The sequence below is a fragment of the Schistocerca nitens genome, chromosome 5, assembly GCF_023898315.1.
Source record: "Schistocerca nitens isolate TAMUIC-IGC-003100 chromosome 5, iqSchNite1.1, whole genome shotgun sequence".
NCBI classification, from domain to species: domain Eukaryota; kingdom Metazoa; phylum Arthropoda; class Insecta; order Orthoptera; family Acrididae; genus Schistocerca; species Schistocerca nitens.
Window position 1 is genome coordinate 279,159,872 of NC_064618.1, and position 26,594 is coordinate 279,186,465.

The following is a 26,594-nucleotide window of genomic DNA, read 5'->3' on the forward strand; positions in this document are numbered from 1 at the left end:
AATGCGTGACAAATATAATAAATACACCAAAATAAACAGAAACAGAAATAGGTAAAACAGAATGGGTTAGCAACTAAAAATACCATACAGAAACCACACAGTTGGACTAGAAGAAATTTTAATAGATGTAAGTGTTAATAAAGTGGAAAGAGCTAATTGTTTGGCAAAAAATATCTACAATAAGAAACGCATATCTATAAATACAAAAGTGAAACACTATACCACAATGATAAGATGAGAATATATGTGCACGTGTTAATACCTAACGATGAGCTATAGGCTGTACAGAATAAAGATACTGGAAAGATGGATTATTAGCAAAATAGTGGAAGCAGCACCAACTACAGATGGCTGGAAAATGAGAAATAATGAGGAGGTGTACCAGACATACAGAATATAAGGAAGTAATGGCAATGCGAAGGTTAATCATCTTTGGACACCTCTACTGAATACATGAGAACAGACTAATGAAGCAAATATCCCTGTATTTTTGAAAAAGAAATCAACTGTAGCATGGATCAAGCGCACACATACAGTAGTCTGTGAGGAGGGGAACCGAAACTTGAGGGTATGGGGTAATTTTAATGTTTTGGAAGACAAGTGGAGGCTTTTAAGTAGCCATAAAAAAGTTCTAGTTCCTACCTTGATAAAAACCTGCGTAATACCGACTTTTAAATAAACGCATGACTACACTATATTTTAGCTCTCGCAGAGAGGGGGGAGGGGGGGGGATGCCCCATTGTCGGCGGGTATGGGCACCCATCACACAACACGGATTACAGAAATAAGAAAATAACCAGAAATAAATAACACCGAAGATTCGAATATGACAGAAAGAAACCCTCTTAAGAATAAAATACTAAGTTTAGAAGGCTTTCAAAACAGAAGAAATAAGAAATCAGGTACAACATGGACAGAACAAAGGAAAAGACAACATGGGGAGACGATGAAAGAGTAGTGGAAAAATAAGAGACAATAAATAGATAAGATAAATTGTAGTTAAGTGATTCTGTTTGGTCAGTACGAAGATAAAAAATAATAATAACGCAGTATTGAATTTATGGTATTTCAGAAATGTCAGTCTGATTGTCATTGTGTTGAGTAATTTCCCTTTTGATGTTTTTGTCGAATGTGTGTGAGAACAACTAACAGAAAAGTATAGTAACAATAGAGAAGGAAACAAATGGGAGAAGTTGCCCTAGGGGATCGATGAGGAAAGCAGAGGTAGCGTTGACAATGTGACTGAATACCTTTTCGCTGTTCGAGAGAAAGAAGGAAGCTGGGAGACGCCGAGAGGGAGGCTGCGACGATGGTGACGCTAGGCTTTAATCTCATCTTAAATGCAGAGAGGTTGGGGTAAGGCACAGGTTACTAGGTACTTTGTTCCTCAGTCGAACGGATGAAATGGATAAGAAGAAAGTGTTGATGATATGCCTATAGGTACAGCGAAGTGGAGTTCTTCAGATACCGAAAACATCGAGAGCTGCAACGTGTTGACACTTAAGTTTAGCAATATCGCTGCTTAGCGCTAGTGTCAACATCCGTGTTTCTCGAATTGCAGAAAGGTAACGGTTATAATAAATGTAGACTCGTGGGGTACTGTTTGAGTGAATGGTACTTACTTCGGGCGATTTTATCAGCTTATGTCGAAAACTTATGTACGAAAGCGACGTCGTCCATGACAAATCTTTTAGGTCAAGTGATTACATCACGTCTAAATGTTACATGGTTATGCCACAGCAAAAACAATTGTTTGAAACACGAAATTTAAAAGGAGCGACATCGAGTGATTAACGAAAATCTTATTATACATTAAGACTCATTAATATTTAGCGAAAGACTTACAAAACTTTGAAGCCGTTCGACCATAGATTAAGCAGTTGTCTTACGAAGTCTTACGCTCCAAAACTCCGCAATTGATTTTAAGGGTCCCACAAGCGAGCGCTTGATTGCAGTGATTCGTCTCATGCGAATCGCTGCAATCTGTTGATCGCTTCTACTTCGCCCAGGAGAGCGAATTGCCATGCAATTTCAACCAGTATTACGAACACCACTGTTTCTAGAAGTTCTGCTATGGAAAACGAACTGCCATGTTTAGCAGCAGTGGCAGTTAATCGCCGTATCTCCACGAATACTTGCAACAAAAAAAAGGGTGTATTGTATACACCGCGTTACACTTGTTTTGAAAGTTTTTCCTCAGAAATGTAGGTTACTATACAGAATATACGTATTACATTTTTCAGTAACGCCACATGTGCTGTGTACGTCTTTCTAGTGTGCTAACACAATTCGTTTTTCATTTATTAGTCCCAAATTACTTTTTCTTTATTAGTCTTAGAGTTTACCTGCAAATGTTTACAGAATTTATTTTACAATCTTGGTGTAACTATATCAATAGGAGCAATGCTAAATACCGTACCTCGTGTCAGAAATGTTGTGGGCAAGAGAGATAATATGAAATGACAAGGGATTTGAGTGTAACTGTATAACAGATTTGCCCTGACCATTTAAACTAAAATGTCCAATTAATAATAAGGTATGCCATTTTGCTAATAAGTTAAAAATTCTAATAAAAAGTGCAGTTGCTTCAAATAACTAAGAATCACCACATGGAGCCTGGTGTACCGTGAGTTTTGCTATGAACTTCTCATCAATTCTATTTCTACAGCACATGCTTCAAAGCGTTAATCACGGTAAAAACGGAGGGTGTGTTTTGTATTACTTCTTAATGTAAACGGCAACTGTGGCCTCAATTTCACATCTCTGAGTGGTTCATGACCCATGAATAACTATAAATTGTTGCTCGACCTGTGCAAAGTGAAACGAAACCAAACTGCACAACCACGCTCGATAATTAAACGAAAGAGTCACAGCCAGGGGGCCATATAACCACACATCACATACGAGACATCAATTTACCCGTGATTTCCATGCAGTCAGCGACCGATTGCTGCGATTTGCCCACACACGTACGATCTACAAAACGATCGCCTGTCCTTGCGATGGATCGCTGCGATTCGTCGCTCATGTAGGGATTTCTTTAGAATTCATATTCTCTCACATTCTGCAAATCTAGGATTCCTACTGATACGAGGAACAGCAAAAACACTCATCAGAATAAGATAAAGACGTTAAAGTGGGCTGGGTTGACATTTGTTGCGGTGACGAGAAAAACTGATACCTAAAACTAAGAACTCTATTGCAAATCTATATAAATAACAATCAGTTGCCCCGTGTATGAAAGATCATCACCTGATAATGGGCTGTGGGATTTGGTTGATCTTTTCTCTTTTTTTTTTTTTTTTTGTACGAAGATACTTTTTGGAAAATTCAATGGAAGAGTCGGAAATGTAAGAAATATCATCAATTAAGAACGGCTCGACAGATTTGGTTGATTGTTGACTTTATTGCGTTCATAATGTCAGGATAAGGTTTGTGTGAAAGAAAATTAAAATTGATTTTGAAACATCATCGTTCGACAACGGCTCGACCGATTTGGTTGCTTTTTGTGTGTTCGTAATTATGGGTGGTAATGGTATTTTTGATACGAAAAAGAGAATTAAAAAATTGCATTCAATTTGATAGTTCGGCTGTCACATGGTTTCATAACAAAAAATCAGTTTGATAGTTATATATAATATATAAAGGGAAAACTTTGTTACCGAAAATCTCGAAAGTTCTTGACCGGTTTACTTCAAATTTTTACACGATACTTTAACCAACACTCGGACGGACATAAGCAGATAGGCTACATATTTTTGTAAAATATGTAATATAGATATATATTTAATATATAAAGGGGGAAGAGTTGTTACCACAAATCTCGAAAAGTTCCTGACCGATTTACTTTAAAGTATTACACGATAATTTAACCAACATTCGGACGGACATAAGCAGATGGGCTACATATTTTTGTAAAATGTCTAATATAGTTATATATTTAATATAAAAAGGGGGAAGAGTTGTTACCACAAATGTCGAAAAATTCTTTATCGATTTTGTATCAATTTTTACACGATACTCTAATGAACATTCGGACTGACATAAGCTATATACTTTTGTATTACATTACACATATAAATATTATGTATATAATATATAAATGAGTACATTGTTACCAAAAATCTCGAACAGATCATGATGGGCTTACTTCAAATTTTTACAGAAGGTCTACTGTTATGGACGTAGAGAGTGGGCAGGGGGAGATGGACAGAGAGAGCAAGGAGGAGGTTATGCACAGAGAAACGGGAAAGGAGGAGGTGTATGGAGAGAGAAGGGGGATGAGAAGATGGGAAGAAAGGGGGGGAGCAAGGAATTTAGAATGTATATGCAATTCCCACAAATGTTTAGCAATTGCGTAACATTGCTGGATTCGCTAGTACTAAAACAGAAGGGCTGTTCCAGGCAATATTTTCGTACATTATTAGAAAATTAATCATAGGAGTAATCTCTATTATGTCAAATGAGCTATACTCTAACCAGATGAGAACAGATCACTACCATGCTGAATTCAATTTAGCGAGAACAAATTATGTCGAAAATGAATAAAATTAAGCGTATTAACTGATAGATATGTGTTTGAAAGAGAGATTACTATCACATTTACTGAGTAAAAGAACATATACAGTTTAAAATTTATAGCCCTGTAGAACGATAAATTTAATGTTATATCGTGAGACTGAGTAATTGGATGAGATAGGTAGTTTTCGTATGTGCAACAACAGAACTGTCTTTAGATCATATCATCTGTTGTGTTATATTGTCTGTGACTTGGCGGGAAAGATTCTACATGCTGCCCTGGCCGCTGTAGGCAGAAAATCAACAGTACAAAGAAAAATTAAATACATAAATAAATTAATTAATTAAACAAGTAAAATCAAGTATCCTCTGATTAAGTTCAGTTAGAGTTTGCAGTCATAAATGAAGTAGGGGCTTGTAATTATACAGGCACAGATTTCGATGTTACGTATGCAGGCCGCTCATTTCACTGTAGCACATAATTAATCGACAAACGAACGTTAAAATAAAGGAATGCAGTACCTTATATATAAATTTGAGGTTTGAAAATGGAAACAAAATATTATTTCATTTATACTGTGTTCGGTGCAAGCTGCTTTGTGCAATATTTTTAAGTAAATTGTTGCGTAATACGTCTGAAGGACAGACGACTAAATTTTTAAACTATTTACAGTTGATATAAATGGGCAACAGCGAAAATAAAATCCTCTGTACTTTGCGAAGACATCGTGCAAATTCAAAATCATAGAATCTTGTTGAATGTTGCTGAATAAAAAAAATATATACATATATATAGGCAAAATATTAAAGCTGTCATATGAAAGAACAAATTTATGAAACTCTTACCACTAGTAGAAATGATCCCGCCAATTCTGACAGGAACTCCTTTAACCATCGTCTTTTAGTGCCAAGTTTCTCGCCCACTTTCTCGATATCCATTGCGACTGAAAACAGAATCGTGACGGCTGAAGCAGAATTGTTGCCAACACCGGTGTAATGTGCGAAATCGGGCGTGAAACGTAATACGCGGCAGGCTTACGTAGGTCACAAAGTTAGTACAGTGCAAAAGTTCCCGCGCCTCTGATCCAACCGCAGACACCGGCTATTGGTGAGTTACTGTGACGAAATGTCTCAGACAGCAGAACACCTGCATGGGCAGTGCTGGCCTCTGAGGTTTCCGAGAGCAACTAGATTCACTGCGACGCATGCGCCGATCTGTTTCCGCTAACGCAGAGCGCGTTTTTACAATTCCGTAACTCTTTATCGACTTTCTGTTGCAGATAGTGGAAACTAACGTGTGCTATCGTCTGTTCAGAGATCTTGTTTTGTGAAGGCACGTATCACACCGAATCGTACACGGAGTAGCTAAATAATATTGACAATATTTTCCAGATGTGTGAAGTCGCGTACACCATTAACTTGAAACATATTTTCGAAATATGTTTCCGCCTACTTGATGTGGTCGACAGAGTAACATCTATCCGGAGCAGTGTCGGTACAAATCAAAGGAAACAATGTTTCTGGCCAGCTACCACATGTCACCGCTGCACGGCTCTAGTATATGTTTATTTAGCAGGCAGCAAACTATGTATTATAGTTGTTATCGTCGCTGCTGCGGGGAATATATGAAGCAAGCAGTACGAGAATAGCAACGAGAATAGCAATAAGGTACGAGACACTCAGCAAAGAACTATTGCTACATTTGGTGGAATACTGACAAAGACTGCTTAGAAAAGAAAATAAGTCGTTTGTCGCAGCTTGCCTCGAAATGTGAAATAAATACTGAAGGCTCTGAAATGAGCCTCCCGTTGTCAAAAAGCTAAGATTAACAGCATGAATGGTTGTAGTTGCTTTCCTAAAATGTATGTCTAAAAAAAAAAAATAAAAAGGATGAGGCTATCATGTTTGCTAAAAATGCAGAATCGGTAGATGTTTTCCGAGTGAAATTACGGAAACTACAGCTGTCTCCCATATTCATTTCTCGTAACAAGTTCTTCTATAGTATGTTTTCGTTCACCAATGACGATGATTCTGTGCAAACTAGCATATCGATTTCAAACTAATCCGATGTCATCAGCCATTACCAACTACACCAACTCTCTCCTTCATCAAAATAATTTCGTAGTTTTCAGACTAATTATGAAATTCTTTGATAAATACCACCTTCTTCTGTAAAGCTCCAAACACTGAGAGTGGCTGTATTGCCTTCAGGCCAAAAGTCACGATGAAAAAATAAAAAATGAAAAAAACATCGACGACGAAGCCTTTTATTTTGTTTGCGTGAACCTTTGAGTATTAATAAGGCAGCAGCACACATTGCAGTTTCCTCATCTGTAGACGTGAAGTAGAAGACAATTCGAAAACAATACGGCAAGCAGCGATGCAGACGCTGCGAGTTCACTAAGAAAATGTTTCCTGCCAGTGTAGAAACAAACAAAACTGAAATATCTTTCGTGTGACAGTATGGATGATGCTTCAAATTGAGAGATTGTGCAGTAATACAGAGAACATCACAAACTTCGGACATATACTGCGCTGTCTGGAAATATTGCGCCGGTTGTGAACAGTATTGACGATATCCTTGACTGTCTCTCGCGTGCTACACAGTCCAGGCAGGTTAGTTTCTTTTGTTGCGTGACAAATCAGTTAGAAACCAGACAAAAGAGTATTATTATTAGAGTGAATCGAATTGCACAAAACATTGCTGGTATTGTGGGATGTTAGGACAGTTGGGTACAAAAACAATTGCTGAGAATGATGAATCGCATGATTTGTTGCTCAGAAAATATAGGGGACGTACAGGAAGAATATTTTTTAAAAAAAATAATTAGTACAAAGTTATGAATAAGAATATATACACATACTGATCTCCGTGTAAACCTTATTTACCCGAATATAATTCTTTAGGGCACGTGTTATGGCAGGATACGTTTTCATACGTAATGTGTCTCAAATCCGATACCTTGAAACTGCACTTGTAAATTTAAAGTCTTCAAAAGAATTGCCAGTAGCAAGGTATACTAGCGTAATACATAAGCGCTGACTAGAGATGTTGATTAAAAATCGGTAATCGATACTTACTCCAAAAACTACCGATTTACCCTCATGCTCATAAATTAAGGATAATGCTGATACATGGTGAAACAACGCTCTCTGGTGGGCGGTTTGCGGGTTTAAATCACCTCGGCGTATGACCATGCGGTGCATTTGACCTGCGGTCGTCGCACGGTGGCGCTGGCAGCAGTCCACATACGCAGAGGTGCGTTGATGCATGTCAGAGTACGGTGCAGCAAGTAAGTGTGCAGACGTTTTCAGGCGTGCTAATGGTGACTGTGAGTTGAAAATGGCTCAAAGAAATATTGATCACGTTATGAGGCGTAGAATACTAGGGCGACTGGATGCTGGTCAGACACAGCAGGTCGTAGCACGGGCCCTCCGTGTGCCACAATGTGTGATCTCAAAATTATGGCAACGATTCCGACAGACAGGAAACGTGTCCAGGCACTACAATACGGGACGTCCACAGTGTACAACACCACAATAAGACAGATATCTCACCATCAGTGCCCGCAGACGGCCACGAAGTACTACAGGTAGCCTTGCTCGGACCTTACCGCAGCCACTGCAACAGTTGTCTCCAGACACACAGCCTACAGATATGGTTTATTCGCCCGGAGACCTGCAAGGTGAATTCCACTGACCCCTGGTCACAGGAGAGCCCGTAAAGCCTGGTGTCAAGAACACAGTACATAGTCATTGGGCCGGCTGGGGTGGCCGAGTGGTTCTAGCCCTACAGTCGGGTACCGCGCGACCGCAACGGTCGCAGGTTCGAATCCTGCGTCGGGCATGGATGTGTGTGATGTCCTTAGGTTAGTTAGGTTTAAGTAGTTCTAAGTTCTAGGGGACTGATGACCTTAGAAGTTAAGTCCCATAGTGCTCAGAGCCATTTGAACCATGGTCATTGGAACAGTGGTCCCAGGTTACGTTCACGGACGAGTCCAGGTATAGTCTGAACAGTGATTCTCGCCAGGTTTCCATCTGGCGTGAACCAGGAATCAGATACCAACCCCTTAATGTCCTTGAAAGGGACCTGTATGGAGATCGTGGTTTGATGGTGTGGTGTGGGATTATGGTTGGTGCACGTACATCCCTGCATGTCTTTAGCTGAGGAACTGTAACAGGTCAGGTGTATTGGGACGTCACTTTGCACCAGTATGTCCGCCTTTTCAGGGGTGCAGTGGGTCCTACCTTCCTCCTGACGGATGAAAACGCACGGCCCCACCGAGCTGCCATCGTGGAGGAGTACCTTGAAACAGAAGATATCAGGCGAATGGAGTGGCCTGCCTGTTCTCCAGACCTAAACCCCATCGAGCACGTCTGGGATGCTCTCGGTCGACGTATCGCTTCACGTCTTCAAACCCCTACGACACTTCAGGAGCTCCGACAGGCACTGGTACAAGAACAGGAGGCTATACCCCACCAGATGCTCGGCCACCTGATCCAGTGTATGCCAACCCGTTGTGCGGCCTGTGTACGCGTGTATGGTGATCATATCCCATACTGATGTCGGGGTGCCTGCGCAGAAAACAGTGGCGCTTTGTAGCAAATGTGTTTCGGAACGGTTTTCTCAACTTATCACCAATACCGTGGACTTCCAGATCTGTGTGATGTGTGTTCCCTATGTGCCTATGCTTTTAGCGCCAGTTTGGTGTCGTGCCACGTTGTGTGGCACCACATTCTGCAATTATCCTTAATTTATGAGCATGAGTGTATATATCGAAATTTAATTCGCCACAGATCGATGTACCGATATCGAAATGGCAATATCGAGTGCCGATATTTTTATTTTATATTATATTTTTTCGCCATTTCCGGTAAATATTTGACATCCCTCTTTAGAAACTGCAGTAGAAAACAATTTTGCTTTCACTGTGTGAAAGAGACTTACTAATTTTTTAGTTTTCATCACGTCTTTCTCTTTGTGTGAAGCTAGTATAGGTGGTATAAACGAGAAGCCCGATTGTGCTGGGGGATGTGTGAATGTAATAACAAGATTTGCGATGTGTAGAAATAGCATAACAGCTGAGTTAAAAAAAAAAAGTTTTTGAGACAAATAGTGTGTTATTTCTTCACATTGGCTTCCTCCAAAACCAGCTGCTGAAAATTATGAACAAAACCCTAAATGACAAGACTGGTGAAACTTCCTGGCAGATTAAAACTGTCTGCCGGACCGAGACTCGGACTTGGGACCTTTGCCTTCCGCGGGCAAGTGCTCTACCATCTGAGGTACCCAAGCACGACTCACGACCCGTCCTCACAGCTTCAATTCTGCCGAGTTCAAGTCTCGGTCTGGCAGACAGTTTTAATCTGCCAGGAAGTTTCATATCAGCGCACACTCCGCTGCAGAGTGAAAATCTCATTCTGGACTAGACTGGTCTTTGCGGTGGGGCAGAGATGTGTGAGGGAAACGCTGATGTAATCGGCGCTACCAGCAGAAACTGCATTGTTTAAGCCAACACTACAACTGCTAGTTCGCTGGCGTTTCAGAAATGAACAAACGGAGAAGTCAGCATGAAGTGTTCCAGACAAATGCGATATCTGACCAAACCGAACGGCTGACCCATCAGACACCTTTTAATGTGGCACTTACATGCAGTTACCATTGTTAGCAAAGTAATTATCGCCAAGCGTGAACGTGCATCGATTTCCTTTCAGTTTTTGCTACACGGTGAATAAGCAGGTTGCTAGCTTGTTAACCTACAGAATATCTGATAATAAATCTATAATTAAATACACAGCTCTAAAACCGGTAGTATATTTACAATGTGCAGTTGATATTTTTGTAGCCCAGTGAGTCGTAATTTTCCGCGTCGATATATAGATGTATTTTTTCGATATATCGAGGGCCGGTAATGACATTTTTCTCAATAACGATACATCAGTTTCCCGATATTTTTAAAAATGTCAACAGTCCTAGCACTGACGCGGGCGGACGAGGGACGGTGTTTATGTTCGGGGACGCCAACGGCAATGTATATGGAGGATCGTTTTTCAGCAATGTATCGAATGTTGGACCGTCAACACACAAAGAGTTATGATAATCTTTTGTTTTCACTAACCTTATCTCTCTCAACAAGTTTTTGTATGAGATCGTCACTAGGGCTGCCATATCCAGCTGGGACCTCGTCAAGACACTTTGAGATTGAGGTGCAGAAATTAAGTAAAAAATTTATTTAATATTATTACTTTTTGTAATTCTTAAAGCTTTCCCGGCGAGGCGTTGTCATGTTGTTAAATCGGGTTTCTGCAGGTTATTCGCGGCTTTCCTGCACGATATTTCGACAGCGTGGCTCGCAGTCTTTTTCAGGTGCTGTCCAGTATCAGACAGCACCTGAAGACGACTGCGAGCCACGCAGTTGAAATATCGTGCGGGAAAGCCGCGAATAACCGGCATTACTTACTTTTTATTTAGAACACAATTACACGAAACTTGATGGGGCAGAGCTAGTCGGTACGCCACATTTTTCGAAGGATTTCACCTTTTTCAGCAAGTCTATTTTCGCTTTTACTTATTTATGAAACTCCATGTAAATCAGCTTGTAGTTAAACTGGCACTGTAAGATTGATTCCACAGTCCCTGGCAGCAGTCGATTTCTTTCATCAGCCCACTGAGCCGACATCAGCGAAAGTACTCATTCCACAATGGCGCCGTGTGCGGGAATAGTAAAAAAATACTCGCATAATTTTAGCAGTTGGTATTTGCGTTCAGGATTTTAGGTTTCCTTCACAACGTAAATCCATCTTTCTTCCACAGAGAGTTTAGACTTCCGGTCTTCTGAGACACGCGCAGTTTCTAAAAAGCTCTTCGGCTACAAATTATATTCCTGAAAACAATTCTCGCCTGAAATCTTCAGACCATTTTCAGTCAGGTATATAATAGTCTTTTCTATCATCGCCCAGTCTGGGGTTACAGATAGAGTCATCTAATCAAATACTTGACATTTATTAAAAGCGATAGCCCGTTTCTCTAATCAAATGGTATGGTATAGAGAGCCATTGTCTCTTCCCCAGATTTTGAAATCATATTATTTCTTGGTTAGGGTTCTCAGTCTTTAATATGTTCACATTCATCCTGGTTTGCAAGCCAATAAAATTGGCAATCTTCCTTTCATTCAGACATCTAATTATCGAGACTTTATTCTTCTCCATGCTTTTTATACTTTTTACAAACAGAGCCAAGTTTGGCTGCAGAAACATGAGATAAATTTCACTGATCGGACTAATGAAAAAAACTGAAATTATTTTAGGTGCCGCCTTCGGCTCAAAAAATTGTCTTAATGGAATCCAAAGCTTAAGAATTCTCTCAACTGCGGACAGAAGAATCTGATGATTGACATCAAAGTAGAACTGTTTCTGCTTCTCTGTCCTTACCGTGTATGATGAAAAATAAATAAATATTTTCATGACTATTATTTCAATGTAGACATATAAGACTCTAGCAGCGTCTGATATAGCATTGTGGAGAATATGGGTAGGGCATTTAATTCCTTCTACATTTTTTCCTATTTCTTCTTTAATTTGCTGAGAAACATTCCGCTGGCCGCGTCGATGAACCCCCCGAAGTTGGAATTGGTGTTGTCCCCACGAAAAGCGATTAATTTATCTAAATGAATTTGTTGTTGTCTCAAAGTGTCTAGACGAAAATTCGATGTTTCGTTATTCAGATAATCAAACTTCAGCAGCTTCTGATGGATTCCGTCTGTTTTAGTGAAGTATTAAACAACTAAAGGATACATCTTTTCAGTCTTGTGGATTGATGCGTCAACGCCCATGTCGTAAAATGAAACTTCTTGCAATTGTTTTATGGATTCTGAGACGGAGTGTGCTGTGAGAATACTCTTAACAATCACTGTAGCTTCGGTCCTGGCTGTAGACTACTTTACGGTGACTTTGGAGTCAGGTTACATTGCAGCATTCGGTTTTACGGTACAGCCAAGAGAACGGAAGGTCTGATGATGATTGGCAACTTTAGAAGCTGTTGTTATTTTTGCAGCAGCAACGAGCAGTTCTTCTTCGGTATCTTCTTTAATCATGAATGTAGAAATAGGTTTTGATGTCGACGCTACCATGAATCTGTTTGTGATGCCTCATATCTGCTTACCTCCGTGAGTTACTGGGATGAAACAGCTACAAATCTCACACAGCGTTTCCTGGTCCGTACGTCCTTTCTTGCAAAAGACCCCTCTTATGTGTAATCACCCGAAAAGTGACACTTTCTGTTTCCATCCTCAAGCGTCTTCGTAAGCTTTGATAAGATAAGTTTAATAGACAATAAACAATCGACAATAACACTTTAGTCATCGAAGTATACGTCACTATACACTTCACGCTCCACATACCCGCAGTAAACACTTCAGACGATGCTACCTTGCACTCGTTGTTCTTATTACGATTAGAAAGAAACGTCTTATCAGATCGCTATTCAAATGAGAACTGCCCGATTCTTCCGCGTGTCGTTCCTGAAATAGTTGCAGCCCCATGCTATCGGAGAAGTCTAGTACTTTCTCGAATGATGGCGCTAGATGTAGAAGTTGCTTGCATCGTCGATACAGGATACGCAATGTGCAACGCCGTCTGTGAGATTACCTTGTCAATATGAACTTGTTGGCATAAATAAAACAAACTGAGGCTGCATTTACATGTTGCGCTAACAGATGACGTTACTTCAATACTTGAGCCAAGCTCGTAAGATAATTTTGCAAAATGTGGACAAAAATGTGTCTTCTCGGAATCTCGGAACAAGAAGGTCCATAATGGTGTCGCTCCCGATATACCGGGACAGATGGAATCCCTATCTTTGGCTCTACTAGAACAAATTTTTCATCCACATTTCTATTCTGCTTGCAACAAAGTAAACATGTCACTATAGCAGCAGCATCTTTATCGTCCATCATTCCGAACAACAGTATTATTGCACAAAATTATTGAGCAGTCTAGGGAGAACATCGGTAATATTGCACAATGTCATTGTACGGTATTGTTGACCGTCTAGGGGCCACTTTACACATGAAATACGACGGAACTTTAAATCACATCAAGGAACCCACAATGTTGTCTGTGATATTTCTAGCACGTGGGTAATGATTTTACTACTACATCACTATCGTGAACCATGACATATCAATAACACGAACGTGAAGGGCATTGGACTGTATTTTGTCAGTAAAGATGAAAGAAGGATTATTGTTAATGAAGTAAAGATCCACGCAGTGGACACCAAATGGAAAAGCTACTCCTTATGTTTCTGATCTAAACTGCCATAAAAATGCGAAGTAACTGTTAATCAGAACTCAGGGAGAAGTTGTAGTCTAATTGTTAATCAGAACTCAGGGAGAAGTTGTAGTCTAATTCATAATCGAATTGTTAAACAAGACAAGACAACAAAATTATTAAAGAAACATCATACAAAAATATTTATTTAGCAAAAGCTTTACTAAAATGGGATCTGTGGTGGACAAAGTGACCTGCTGGGGATCAACACACGACACTAACCAGAACACTACTCGCTCTATCTCACTTCATATATGTGTTACGCCAGATGGCGAGTTGTTACGACTTCTACAGCAGTTGTTATGGCCGTTTGCTACTTGTTATGACTTCTGCAGTACTTGTTAGCAGCATACACAGTGGCTGCGCCAAAGACTGAGACGGCGTGGAGTTTTACAATTATTTATTGAACTTTCTTTACAATTTCTCCCTCGTCGTCGCTGCCCAGCCCTGCGGTTCCCTCCACCTGGCTGCTGCTGCGTAGATTCTCCGACAATGTGCGCAACGCGCGCCGCCCATCGCACTCGGAGCCCCAGGCCACCGGTGCTCCGCTGAAGTCAGGATGCCCTGTGGTTGAGATGAACTCGTCGCCGCTCGGCGCCCCCAGTACGGGCACGCCCACGGAGCCGCGTCACAGTGAGGTCAGCTGCCGATGCCTGCTGCACCGGCGGCTGGGAAGCCATTAGTCGCAATGTCTGCGAGGTTCCGTCATGGTTGGACCACGCGCCGTGGCTCCGGGTTGCCGTGAAGTCCGGGCATCACTCTCCGGTGACGCCTGTGACCAAGACCACGCTGTGGCCGGTCCTGCTGGAAGTTCTCGCTGTAGTTGTCAGCCATGGTGCCGACCGAACTCGGGCCGACCCCCAGAGCTGAAGTTGACATCTGGCGGCGAACGGATAACTCCTGCGAGCTGGAACAGGCTTCCGGAATCGTCACCTACGAAGACTGAACATTCGGACACGGACCACGTCCGTCCTCAGATCCGAACTGCTTCCTAATGCCTTCTGTCCGTTGCTGCCTGCACTCCGCTATTTATATCTGGCAGGAGGACGTTTTTTACCCACGGTGGTAGCTTCTTGTTATTACTCCCGCAGTATATTGCAGTGTAACTTAGTGTGCTGGCCTCACTTCCCCTTACTCAGCATTCTCCAGGCTTCACTCGGCGCTCGGTCTGCGTGCATCCTTGCGTCAGCCGGTTGGTAGACTGCGACTGTCAGCAAGGCTATCTGTGCCGCGCTTACTTCGCAACGCCTTGATTGCTGGCTGCCTCCGTTTTGCCATTCTCCACTGCGTGAAGTAATGCATACTAAATGTGGCCTCAACACTGCCTCCTCCTAAAAATTAAATTCGTCCCCGAATTTACCCCGTACGTTGACTCTAGTTCTATCCTATATTCTACTTCTTCCCTAAATACATCCAGGTTGCCCTGACTCATGCCCTACTGGTAATCCATTCTACAGGAATCTCATGGAGCAGTCTTGCATTAACATGATGAATCCTCCGTTTTAATAGGACATATACCACACCGATAAATACAATCAACATGGTAATAGTACTGGTTGAAATACCAATGGTCACTATGCTATGTTTCTGCCTGGTCTAGTACTCCTCCACATGCCTCAATAATTGCTGTATTGAAATTTGACCTTTCTCCGAATCTACTAGTTTATCTATCGTTTGCAATAGTGTAGCATCCAAGGTTTTTTTAATATACGTCCAATTTTCTCCTCGAGCGATGCTGAATGACGCATCTGGCCAGTACAAAGTCAGATGAGTATCTGTAACCTTGGTGACTCCCGTGACTGTCGCTGGTAAGCTGAAACGATCACCTACTACTTCACAATTTGTCCCGTTGGTTAGCAAACCACTGTCCCGTAATTCCATCTCCGTGGTTGCTGTCCAATTCCCATTGTCATAACACTTGGCTGATATCCTCTCCATAGCGAATACAGAATACAACCAATGCTTCCCAACTTGCTTAAAATGTGGCGTAGGCTTTACTATTATTCTCTGACACTCCGAAGCTTCTGCTTCTGCCCTAAATAATTGGACCTCACACGACCCCTTGCCTGTGAAAACAATCCGTGATGGACAAATGGAAACTGACTCCATTAGACATCTACTCAACTCTAAACTCGACGTAGTAGCATGAGTATCCCCCTCCTTAGAAATTAATAAAACCTCCTGTGTCCTGATCTGTACGCCCTTCCCCATGCGCTCCCATCTGACCGGATAAGGATGCACTGTGCAACAGTGATAATTTCTCCCCACACTAGTTACTGGAAATCTAATCTCTATATACATCTTAACTAGATCCGTTGTTACCTTAATCCTAGACATATGATAAAAAAGTGACATACTCGCTTCAATTATCAGCACTACTTGCTCTACCCCCTCTGGAAACTCTCCCTCTGACTGCTTTAGACTCTGTCTGAATTTTTCTGGTGACATCAACGTCACACTCACCTGCCTGCGCACAAAAATAATACACACATGATAATTACTGCTAACTGCACATCCCTCGAACGCAACTTATACTTAATACCCGGTTTACTGTCTGCTTCTGGCGCTTCTTTTCGCTTTCTGCCAGAAGGAGAAGTACATATACACGGATCTACTGCCCCCTGGAACGGCTTAACTCTACTAACGTGAACCACCATTGTCTTCGTAGGCAATTGTAATTTTACATTGACAGGTGATGTCATTTCCACTACCTGGTACGGTCCCTGGAACTTGTTTGTGAACTTCTTCGTTCTCCCTTTTGGAACATACGGATTAGCTAGTAGCACCCATTGGCCTACTCTGTACTGTGGCAACTTCCTCGTTGTACCTCCCATCCGTTCTTGTCGTTCCAACGCTTTCGTGTTTGCTCGTCTAACTCTCTGCCATACTTCCTTAATGGTTTTCGCAAATTGCCTTACATGCTCGCCCTCCGCTCCCAGCCTTGGACGAAGCATGCCAAAAGGTGATGGCATCTTCCGCCCATACACCACTTCATACGGCGACGATCCCGTCGATGTACGTACCTTACTATTATATGCACTGGTTAAGAATTGCAAGTACACATCCCAGTCGGTGTGTTGACTATTTACATAGTGACTCAACATCTTAGCGATTGTGCGATGCACTCTCTCCGTACGTCCGTTTGCTTGCGGATGGAATGGACTAGTCCGTAGTTTCTTTACCTTCAGTAACTTACGCAGTTGCTTCATCAGATCAGACGTGAAATTAGTACGTTGATCCGAGATTAAGGACTGAGGTATCCCATACCTGAGTAACCAATTATTAACTAAAGCTTGTGCCACCGTACTTGCTTTCTGATCTGGTAATGCAACCATGAATAAATACCTAGAAAAGTGGTCAATCACTGTTAACACATACTTGTTCCCTGATGCACTCCTATTAAGTGGACCTAATACATCGATTCCGATTTGTTGGAAAGGTCTGTCTACCTCTGGTAATCTTTGAAGCTGAACCTTTTGATGGCTCAAGTCCGCACGCTGTGCGCATGGCACACAATTCCTGACGTACCCGTCCACGTCTTGACGTCGTGTCCTCCACCAAAATTTCTCCGCTATCCGCCTCTCCGTAGCTCTTCTCTAGCCATGTCCTGGAAGAAAATGGTCATGCGCCTGTTGCAAAACTTCAGATCTTAACGCTGCTGGTACGACGACGCGCGGGCCGCATTTCGTCGACCTGCAAAGTAACCCGTCCTGTACTAGGAAATGCGGTTGCTTTCGGAACAATTGGCAATCACTATCCACGGCTTGTGACCTTCTCCACTCATCTTCAGTCACCCCAGTTACTTGTAATACTGCCACTTTCCTGCTCAGTGCGTCAGCATTGGCATGTTTCACACCTGGCTTGTGTATTGCCCCATAATCGAACTGACTGAGTTTCAGCGCCCATCTCACTAGCCTACTCGCTGGGTCTTTCAGACCTAATAACCATTTCAGAGCTGAATGATCCGTCACAACCTTAAACCTTCTACCGCACAGATAACATCGAAAGTATGAAACCCCTTATATTACCGCTAACAATTCCTTCTCCGTCGTGGAGTAATTTTGTTCCGCCTTGTTAAGTTGAAGAGACGCGAACGCAATCGGATGTTCTTTGCCAACAATTTCTTGCCCAAGTACAACCTCAAGAGCGTGATTAGACACGTCACATTGTAGTATAAACTCTTTCGAAAAGCTTGGAAACTTCAAAACTGGATCCGTTTCAACTCTTTAAATGCTTTCTCGCACTCTGACGTCCACTGGAAGCTATTTCTGCGAACCCCTGTACGATTTTTCGATAATAGCTCTCAAGCCTAATATACGATTGCAGTTGTTTAACCGTTTGCGGAACCTGAAAATCTCGTACAGCAGAAGTGAGACGAGGATCTGTCCGTTCCCCGTCCTGACTGGTACCCTGCCTGAGATAATTTACTTGTGCTTGCACAAAATGGCATTTGTCCAAACTTAATGTTAGCCGTGCTGCCTCTATCTTTTAAACACCTCCTCTAACCGTTCCACATGCTGCTCTATATCTCTTGAAAAAACTATAATGTCATCCTGATACACTATGCATTTTTTCGGTTTCAACCCGCGAAGGACTCCATCCAACAACCTTTGAAATGTTGCAGGAGCGTTTTTTAGTCCAAACGGCATTCTTTTATACTTGAAGTGACCACAATGCTTCGTAAATACTGTTTTTCGCCTGTCCTCCGGACATACTTCAATCTGGTGATAACCGCTTCGCAAATCCATAGTGGAGAAAAATTTACACTGCCCTAGGTTGTCTAACGTTTCTGTGATATTGGGAATCGGATATACGTCCACCACTGCCCGTTCATTCAAATGTCTGTATCGCAACAAAAGCGAAATGTTTTCAACCCGTCCGGTGTCTTCTTCGGAACTAGGACCACGCTAGTAGACCAAGGGCTATTACTGTGCTGGATTATCCCATCTTCCAGTTGTTGCTCTATTAATTGCTCTACCATTGGTTTTAATTGTTTCGGTAGTCTGTTGTTGTTGTTGTGGTCTTCAGTCCTGAGACTGGTTTGATGCAGCTCTCCATGCTACTCTATCCTGTGCAAGCCTCTTCATCTCCCAGTACCTACTGCAGCCTACATCCTCCTGAATCTGCTTAGTGTATTCATCTCTTGGTCTCCCTCTACGATTTTTACCATCCATGCTGCCCTCGAGTACTAAATTGGTGATCCCTTCATGCCTCAGAACATGTCCTACCAACCGATCCCTCATTCTAGACATGTTGTGCCACAAGCTCCTCTTCTCCCCAATTCTATTCAATACCTCCTCATTAGTTATGTGATCTACCCATCTAATCTTCAGCATTCTCCTGTCGCACCACATTTCGAAAGCTTCTATTCTCTTCTTGTCCAAACTATTTATCGTCTATGTTTCACTTCCATACATGGATACACTCAAATCAAATACTTTCAGAAACGACTTCCTGACACTTAAATCTATACTCGATGTTAACAAATTTCTCTTCTTCAGAAACGCTTTCCTTGCCATTGCCAGTCTACATTTTATATCCTCTCTACTTCGACCATTATCAGTTATTTTGCTCCCCAAATAGCAAAACTCCATTACTACTTTAAGTGTCTCATTTCCTAATCTAATACCCGCAGCATCACCCGACTTAATTCGACTACATTCCATTATCATCGTTTTGTTTGTCTTGATGTTCATCTTATACCCTCCTTTCAAGACACTGTCCATTCCGTTCAACTGCTCTTCCAGGTCCTTTGCTTTCTCTGACAGAATTACAATGTCATCAGCGAACCTCAAAGTTTTTATTTCTTCTCCATGGATTTTAATACCTACTCCGAACTTTTCTTTCGTTTCCTTTACTGCTTGCTCAATATACAGGTTGAATAGCATCGGGGAGAGGCTACAACCCTGTCTCACTCCCTTCCCAACCACTGCTTCCCTTTCATGTCCCTCGACTCATATAACTGCCATCTGGTTTCTGTACGAATTGTAAATAGCCTTTCGCTACCTGTATTTTACCCCTGCCACCTTTAGAATTTGAAAGAGAGTATTCCAGCCAACATTGTCAAAAGCTTTCTCTAAGTCTACAAATGCTAGAAACGTATATTTGCCATTCCTGAATCTTTCTTCTAAGATAAGTCGTAGGGTCAGTATTGCCTCACGTGTTCCAACATTTCTACGGAATCCAACCTTATCTTCCCCGAAGTTGGCTTCTACCAGTTTTTTCCATTTGTCCGTAAAGAATTCGCGTTAGTATTTTGCAGCTTGACTTTTTAAACTGATAGTTCGGTAATTTTCACATTTGTCAACACCTGCTTTCTTTGGGATTGCAATTATTATATTCTTCTTGAAGTCTGAGGGTATTTCGCCTGTCTCATACATCTTGCTCACCAGATGGTAGAGTTTTGTCAGGACTGGCTCTCCCAAGGCTGTCAGTAGTTCTAATGGAATGTTGTCTACTCCCGGGGCCTTGTTTCGACTTAGGTCTTTCAGCGCTCTGTCAAACTCTTCACGCAGTATCATATCTCCCATTTCATCTTCATCTACCTCCTCCTCCATTTCCATAATATTGTCCTCAAGTACATCGCCCCTGTATAGGCCCTCTATATACTCCTTCCACCTTTCTGCTTTCCCTTCTTTGCTTAGAACTGGGTTTCCATCTGAGCTCTTGATATTCATGCAAGTGGTTCTCTTTTCTCCAAAGGTCTCTTTAATTTTCCTGTAGGCAGTATCTATCTTACCCCTCATGAGATAAGCCTCTACATCCTTACATTTGTCCTCTAACCAACCCTGCGTAGCCATTTTGCACTTCCTGCGATCTCATTTTTGAGATGTTTCTATTCCTTTTTGCCCGCTTCACTTGATACATTTTTGTAGTTTCTCCTTCCATCAATTAAATTCAGTATCTCTTCTGTTACCCAAGGATTTCTACTAGCCCTCGCCTTTTTACCTACTTAATCCTCTGCTGCCTTCACTATTTCATTCCTCAAAGCTACCCATTCTTCTTCTACTGTATTTCTTTCTCCCAATCCTGTCAATTGTTCCCTTATGCTCTCCCTGAAACTCTGTACAACCTCTGGTTTAGTCAGTTTATCCAGGTCCAATCTCCTTAAATTCCCACCTTTTTGGAGTTTCTTCAGTTTTAATCTACAGTTCATAACCAATAGATTGTGGTCAGAGTCCCCATCTGCCCCTGGAAATGTCTTACAATTTAAAATCTGGTTCCTAAATCTCTGTCTTACCATTATACAGGGTGTTACAAAAAGGTACGGCCAAACTTTCTGGAAGCATTCCTCACACGCAAAGAAAGAAAATGTGTTATGTGGACATGTGTCTGGAAACGCTTACTTTCCATGTTAGAGCTCATTTTATTACTTCTCTTCAAATCACATTAATCATGGAATGGAAACACACAGCAACAGAACGTACCAGCGTGACTTCAAACACTTTGTTACAGGAAATGTTCAAAATGTCCTCCGTTAGCGAGGATACATGCATCCACCCTCCGTCGCACGGAATCCCTGATGCGCTGATGCAGCCCTGGAGAATAGCGTATTGTATCACAGCCGTCCACAATACGAGCACGAGCACATTTGGTACCGGGGTTGCGTAGACAAGAGCTTTCAAATGCCCCCATAAATGAAAGTCAAGAGGGTTGAGGTGAGGAGAGCGTGGAGGCCATGGAATTGGTCCGCCTTTACCAATCCATCGGTCACCGAATCTGTTGTTGAGAAGCGTACGAACACTTCGACTGAAATGTGCAGGAGCTCCATCGCGCATGAACCACATGTTGTGTCGTACTTGTAAAGGCACATGTTCTAGCAGCACAGGTAGAGTATCCCTTATGAAATCATGATAACGTGCTCCATTGAGCGTAGGTGGACGAAACTAAAATGAGCTCTAACATGGAAATTAAGCGTTTCCGGACACATGTCCACATAACATCTTTTCTTTAATTGTGTGTGAGGTATGTTTCCTGAAAGTTTGGCCGTACCTTTTTGTAACACACTGTATAATCTATCTGAAACCTTTTAGTATCTCCAGGGTTCTTCCATGTATGGAACCTTCTTTCATGATTCTTGAACCAAGTGTTAGCTATTATTAAGTTATGCTCTGTGCAAAATTCTACCAGGCGGCTTTCTCTTTCATTTCTTAATCCTAATCCATATTCACCTACTACGTTTCCTTCTCTTCCTTTTCCTACTGTCGAATTCCAGTCACCCATGACTATTAAATTTTCAACTCCCTTCACTACCTGAATAATTTCTTCTATCTCATCACACATTTCATCAATTTCTGCATCATCTGCAGAGCTAGTTGGCATATAAACTTGTACTACTGTAGTAGGCGTGGGCTTCGTGTCTATCTTGGCGCCGGCCAGAGTGGCCGTGCGGTTCTGGGCGCTACAGTCTGGAACCGAGCGATCGCTACGGTCGCAGGTTCGAATCCTGCCTCGGGCATGGGTGTGTGTGATGTTCTTAGGTTAGTTAGGTTTAATTAGTTCTAAGTTCTAGGCGACTCATGACCTCAGAAGTTGAGTCGCATAGTGCTCAGAGCCATTTCTATCTTGGCCACAATGATGCGTTCACTATGCTGTTTATAGTAGCTTACCCGCACTCCTATTTTTTTATTCATTATTAAACCTACTCCTGCATTACCCCTATTTGATTTTGTATTTATAACCCTGTATTCACCTGACCAGAAGTCTTGTTCCTCCTGCCACCGAACGTCACTAATTCCCACTATATCTAACTTTAATCTATCCATTTCCCTTTTTAAATTTTCTAACCTACCTGCCCTATTAAGGGATCTGACATTCCACACTCCGATCCATAGAACGCCAGTTTTCTTTCTGCTGATGACGATGTCCTGTTGAGTAGTCCCTGCCCGGAGATCTGAATGGGGTACTATTTTACCTCCGGAATATTTTACCCAAGAGGACGCCACCATCATTTAATCATACAGTTAAGCTGCATGCCCTCTGGAAAAATGACGGTTGTAGTTTCCCCTTGCTTTCAGCCGTTCGCAGTACCAGAACAGCAAGGCCGTTTTGGTTAGTGTTACAGGGCCAGATCAGTCAATCATTAAGACTGTTGCCCCTGCAACTACTGAAAAGGCTGCTGCACCTCTTCAGGAACCACACGTTTGTCTGGCCTCTCAACAGATACCCCTCCTTTGTGGTTGCACCTATGGTACGGCTATCTGTATCGTTGAGGCACGCAAGCCTCCCCACCAACGGCAAGGTCCATGGTTCATGGGGGTAGTCTGTATGGCTTACGATACACCGGAGCATTATTCCCTGTCGGAATACGATTCTGTGTTATCTGTGTAGCAGGTAATGTACCCTGTGCTTCAAACAATGCTTTATACTTTAGTAATAATGCTTCCATACCCGAACGATCATTTCCTCTCAAATGATTTGCCTTGTCATGAAGTGTAGACGTGCTGACGGTTTGCTTTACATCATAGTCTAGCCTCGAAATATCAATATCCTCTTCATCCATTAACTCTACTGTGGCAGATCGACATCATCCCGCCCGAAGTTATCTAAACTCACCGGAACCATAAACTGCCCATTTATGTCCATTACCCATAATACACTCCTACGAATAAAGCAATGCTTTTCGTCTAAAACCTCATTACTCGGTAGTGGCTCTACCAAGAATAACCCCTGCTGTGGCACATCGACATCCACCGGTACCCAGATCAACTTCCCTGTACCTGTTCGTACTTTGTCACACAAAATCACGCAGTTTAGTTGGTATCACCTTAGCTATTGGTGCATCTTGCGACTCTGAAACATTTGCAACGGCTACACCCAATGAGAACAAGTTCCCATAGAGTTCCAGCGTATGTTGCAAAAGGTCAATTTTGGCGTGATGTTTAATCAGAAAGTCCAACCAAAGTATCCCTGAAAATCCCTGTCCCACAGTTGACAACACCTCCATTTGCTCCCGGAACCACACGTTCCCTACCTTAAACTTGAGCTGTGCTGTCCCTAGTGCATCTAATTTTTTATCACCTACTGCGCGCAATCTGTATCTCGGAGCTTCCAATCCTTCCTTGCCCACGAGGTCCACACCGACAACTGATACATGCGCTCCAGTATCCACTAAAACTCTTCACCACTTATCTTTTATCCAAACCATCAAACTACAATCCGCCTCTTCGTGCACTCTCTGAGTACCTCTTTTTACTGGGAATGTCTCCCGACAGCAGGAACACTCCCTTTTTCGTTTAACAGTTTTTTACCTGCTGTATCATTAACCAGTTTCTTGGCTTTACACTGCCGTGCCTTATGCCCTATTTTCTGACAATTGAAACATTGCGGTTCCCGACATTGTCCCTTAAAATGACCTTGCTTCCCACAACGGTAACACTCTTTGGAAGACGAAAAAATTTTCTTGTCATTGCGACTTCTAGTGGAGCTATCCACTTCCTGTAAAAATGTAGCTACACGCAATGCTGCTGCTAAGTCACTTGGATTTTCCATCCGTATCCTGCCTTGAAAATCCTGCGACACCCCTCGCAAAAAATGCGTCTAAAGCTCTATTCTATGCTTCTCTCAACAGAACTCCATTTGCACTCGCATCTTGCGTTAACTCATACGTGTGCACATTCGTTCTCCTAATTCTGTCTGAAAATTCTTCTACTATTTCACCCGTTTTTTGCATCATCCTCCCCAATTTTTCCCTAAAACATCTGGCGCTGTTTTGTTTCCTAAACGTTTGCAGTAATCCCTCAGCCAACTCTGTGAACATAGTAGCATCCTTTAACCCTTCGTGGTATGCCACGTAAGTCTTTGTGTCACTTACTATCCGTAACCTCGCCATTTGCAAACACATTTCATCTGACCAGCCACACAGTCTAGCTGTACTATGTACGTCACCAATGATAACATTCACATTCTCTGATTTTTTTACCCGAGAAGGAAGGTATCAAATTAGCCGCTGAACAATCTGCCACACCAGAAAAGACAGTACCCTTGCATTCTACAATTTAGCTTCCTGAGCCTGACTGGGTATTTTGCAACAATTGTTGCTCCATCCTCTGCATGTGCTGCTTTTGCAACTTATTTTCTGCAATCAGTTTCTTAACTTGCTCTGTCAATGCGACTGTGGCGTCACTTGTCCCGGTTGCACATGTCTCTGGCATTTTCCGTGTGGTATACCTCACCTCACAAAAATAATATTGTATTACCCAGAAGCAAGTTAATTCCTAGCATGTCTAATGGCAAGCCATCTAGACTTACCACATTTCCCCATTACATGACCATAGAAGCCACACATATCACAAGCGCTTGGTACAAATTTCTCGCAAGGAGCGACATGACACTACACTACATATTTAGATGGTACTAAGTTAACGTGACTATCATTCCCACGAAACTGCGATAAGTCTGCAGGGCTGCTAGGCCTTTCAAATGACACTCTCACATCCCTTAACGTTACCCTCGACATGTCTAGCTACACAGAAGACATAGAGGGAAGGCAGTTGCTGGACTCACCCTATTCGGTGTTTCTCGGTTGCTCCGCACGGTGCTAGTGAAAGCCGTGGCGTGGGTGCGCCTGACGTCACTTGTTACAGCTTCTCTCTACTTGTTACAACTTCTGCAGTACTTGTTAGCAGCATACACAGTGGCTGCGCCAAAGACTGAGACGGCGTGGAGTTTTACAATTATTTATTGAACTTTCTTTACAATTTCTCCCTCGTCGTCGCTGCCCAGCCCTGCGGTTCCCTCCAACCTGGCTGCTGCTGCGTAGATTCTCCGACAATGTGCGCAACGCGCGCCGCCGATCGCACTCGGAGCCCCAGGCCACCGGTGCTCCGCTGAAGTCAGGATGCCCTGTGGTTGAGATGAACTCGTCGCCGCTCGGCGCCCCCAGTACGGGCACGCCCATGGAGCCGCGTCACAGTGAGGTCAGCTGCCGATGCCTGCTGCACCGGCGGCTGGGAAGCCATCAGTCGCAATGTCTGCGAGGTCCCGTCATGGTTGGACCACGCGCCGTGGCTCCGGGTTGCCGTGAAGTCCGGGCATCACTCCCCGGCGACGCCTGTGACCAATACCACGCTGTGGCCGGTCCTGCTGGAAGTTCTCACTGTAGTTAGTCAGCCATGGTGCCGACCGAACTCGAGCCGATCCCCAGAGCTGAAGTTGACATCTGGCGGCGAACGGATGACTCCTGCGAGCTGGAACAGACTTCCGGAATCGACACCTATGAAGATTGAACATTCGGACACGGACCACGTCCGTCCTCAGATCCGAACTGCTTCCTAATGCCTTCTGTCCATTGCTGCCTGCACTCCACTATTTATATCCGGCAGGAGGACGTTTTTTACCCTCTGTGGTAGCTTCTTGTTATTACTCCCGCAGTATATTGCAGTATAACTTAGCATGCTGGCCTCACTTCCCCTTACTCAGCACTCTCCAGGCTTCGCTCAGCGCTCGGTCTGTGTGCGTCTAGTGTCAGCCGGTTTGTAGACTGCGACTGTCAGCAAGGCTATCTTTGCAACGCTTTGATAGCTGACTGCCACTGTTTTGCCATTATCCACTGCATGAAGCAATGCTTACTACATGTGGCCGCAACACACGTGAATCCAGGTTATGGCATCAAATTATGCCACCACCAAGCATCTTTATTCTACCATACAAACTAAAGGAAAAATTTGGTTCGAAAGAACAGGGTGCTGAGAAATAGATACTACAGCCCTACTTCGCAGCAGCGAATACTTCACCATCCTAGTGGT

The 26,594-nt window shown here is 42.7% G+C and overlaps 1 protein-coding gene across 1 annotated transcript in view; it reads right to left on the bottom strand.

Annotated features, from left to right (window-relative positions):
• LOC126259714 (aquaporin-3-like) overlaps positions 1–5,605 on the bottom strand; it is a 161,642-nt gene extending 156,037 nt beyond the window's left edge. The window contains exon 1 of the mRNA XM_049956689.1: positions 5,365–5,605. Coding sequence (XP_049812646.1) covers positions 5,365–5,457 — 93 coding nt within the window. The 5' untranslated portion in view covers positions 5,458–5,605. The remainder of the gene's footprint in view (positions 1–5,364) is intronic.
• Positions 5,606–26,594: the final 20,989 nt, after the last annotated feature.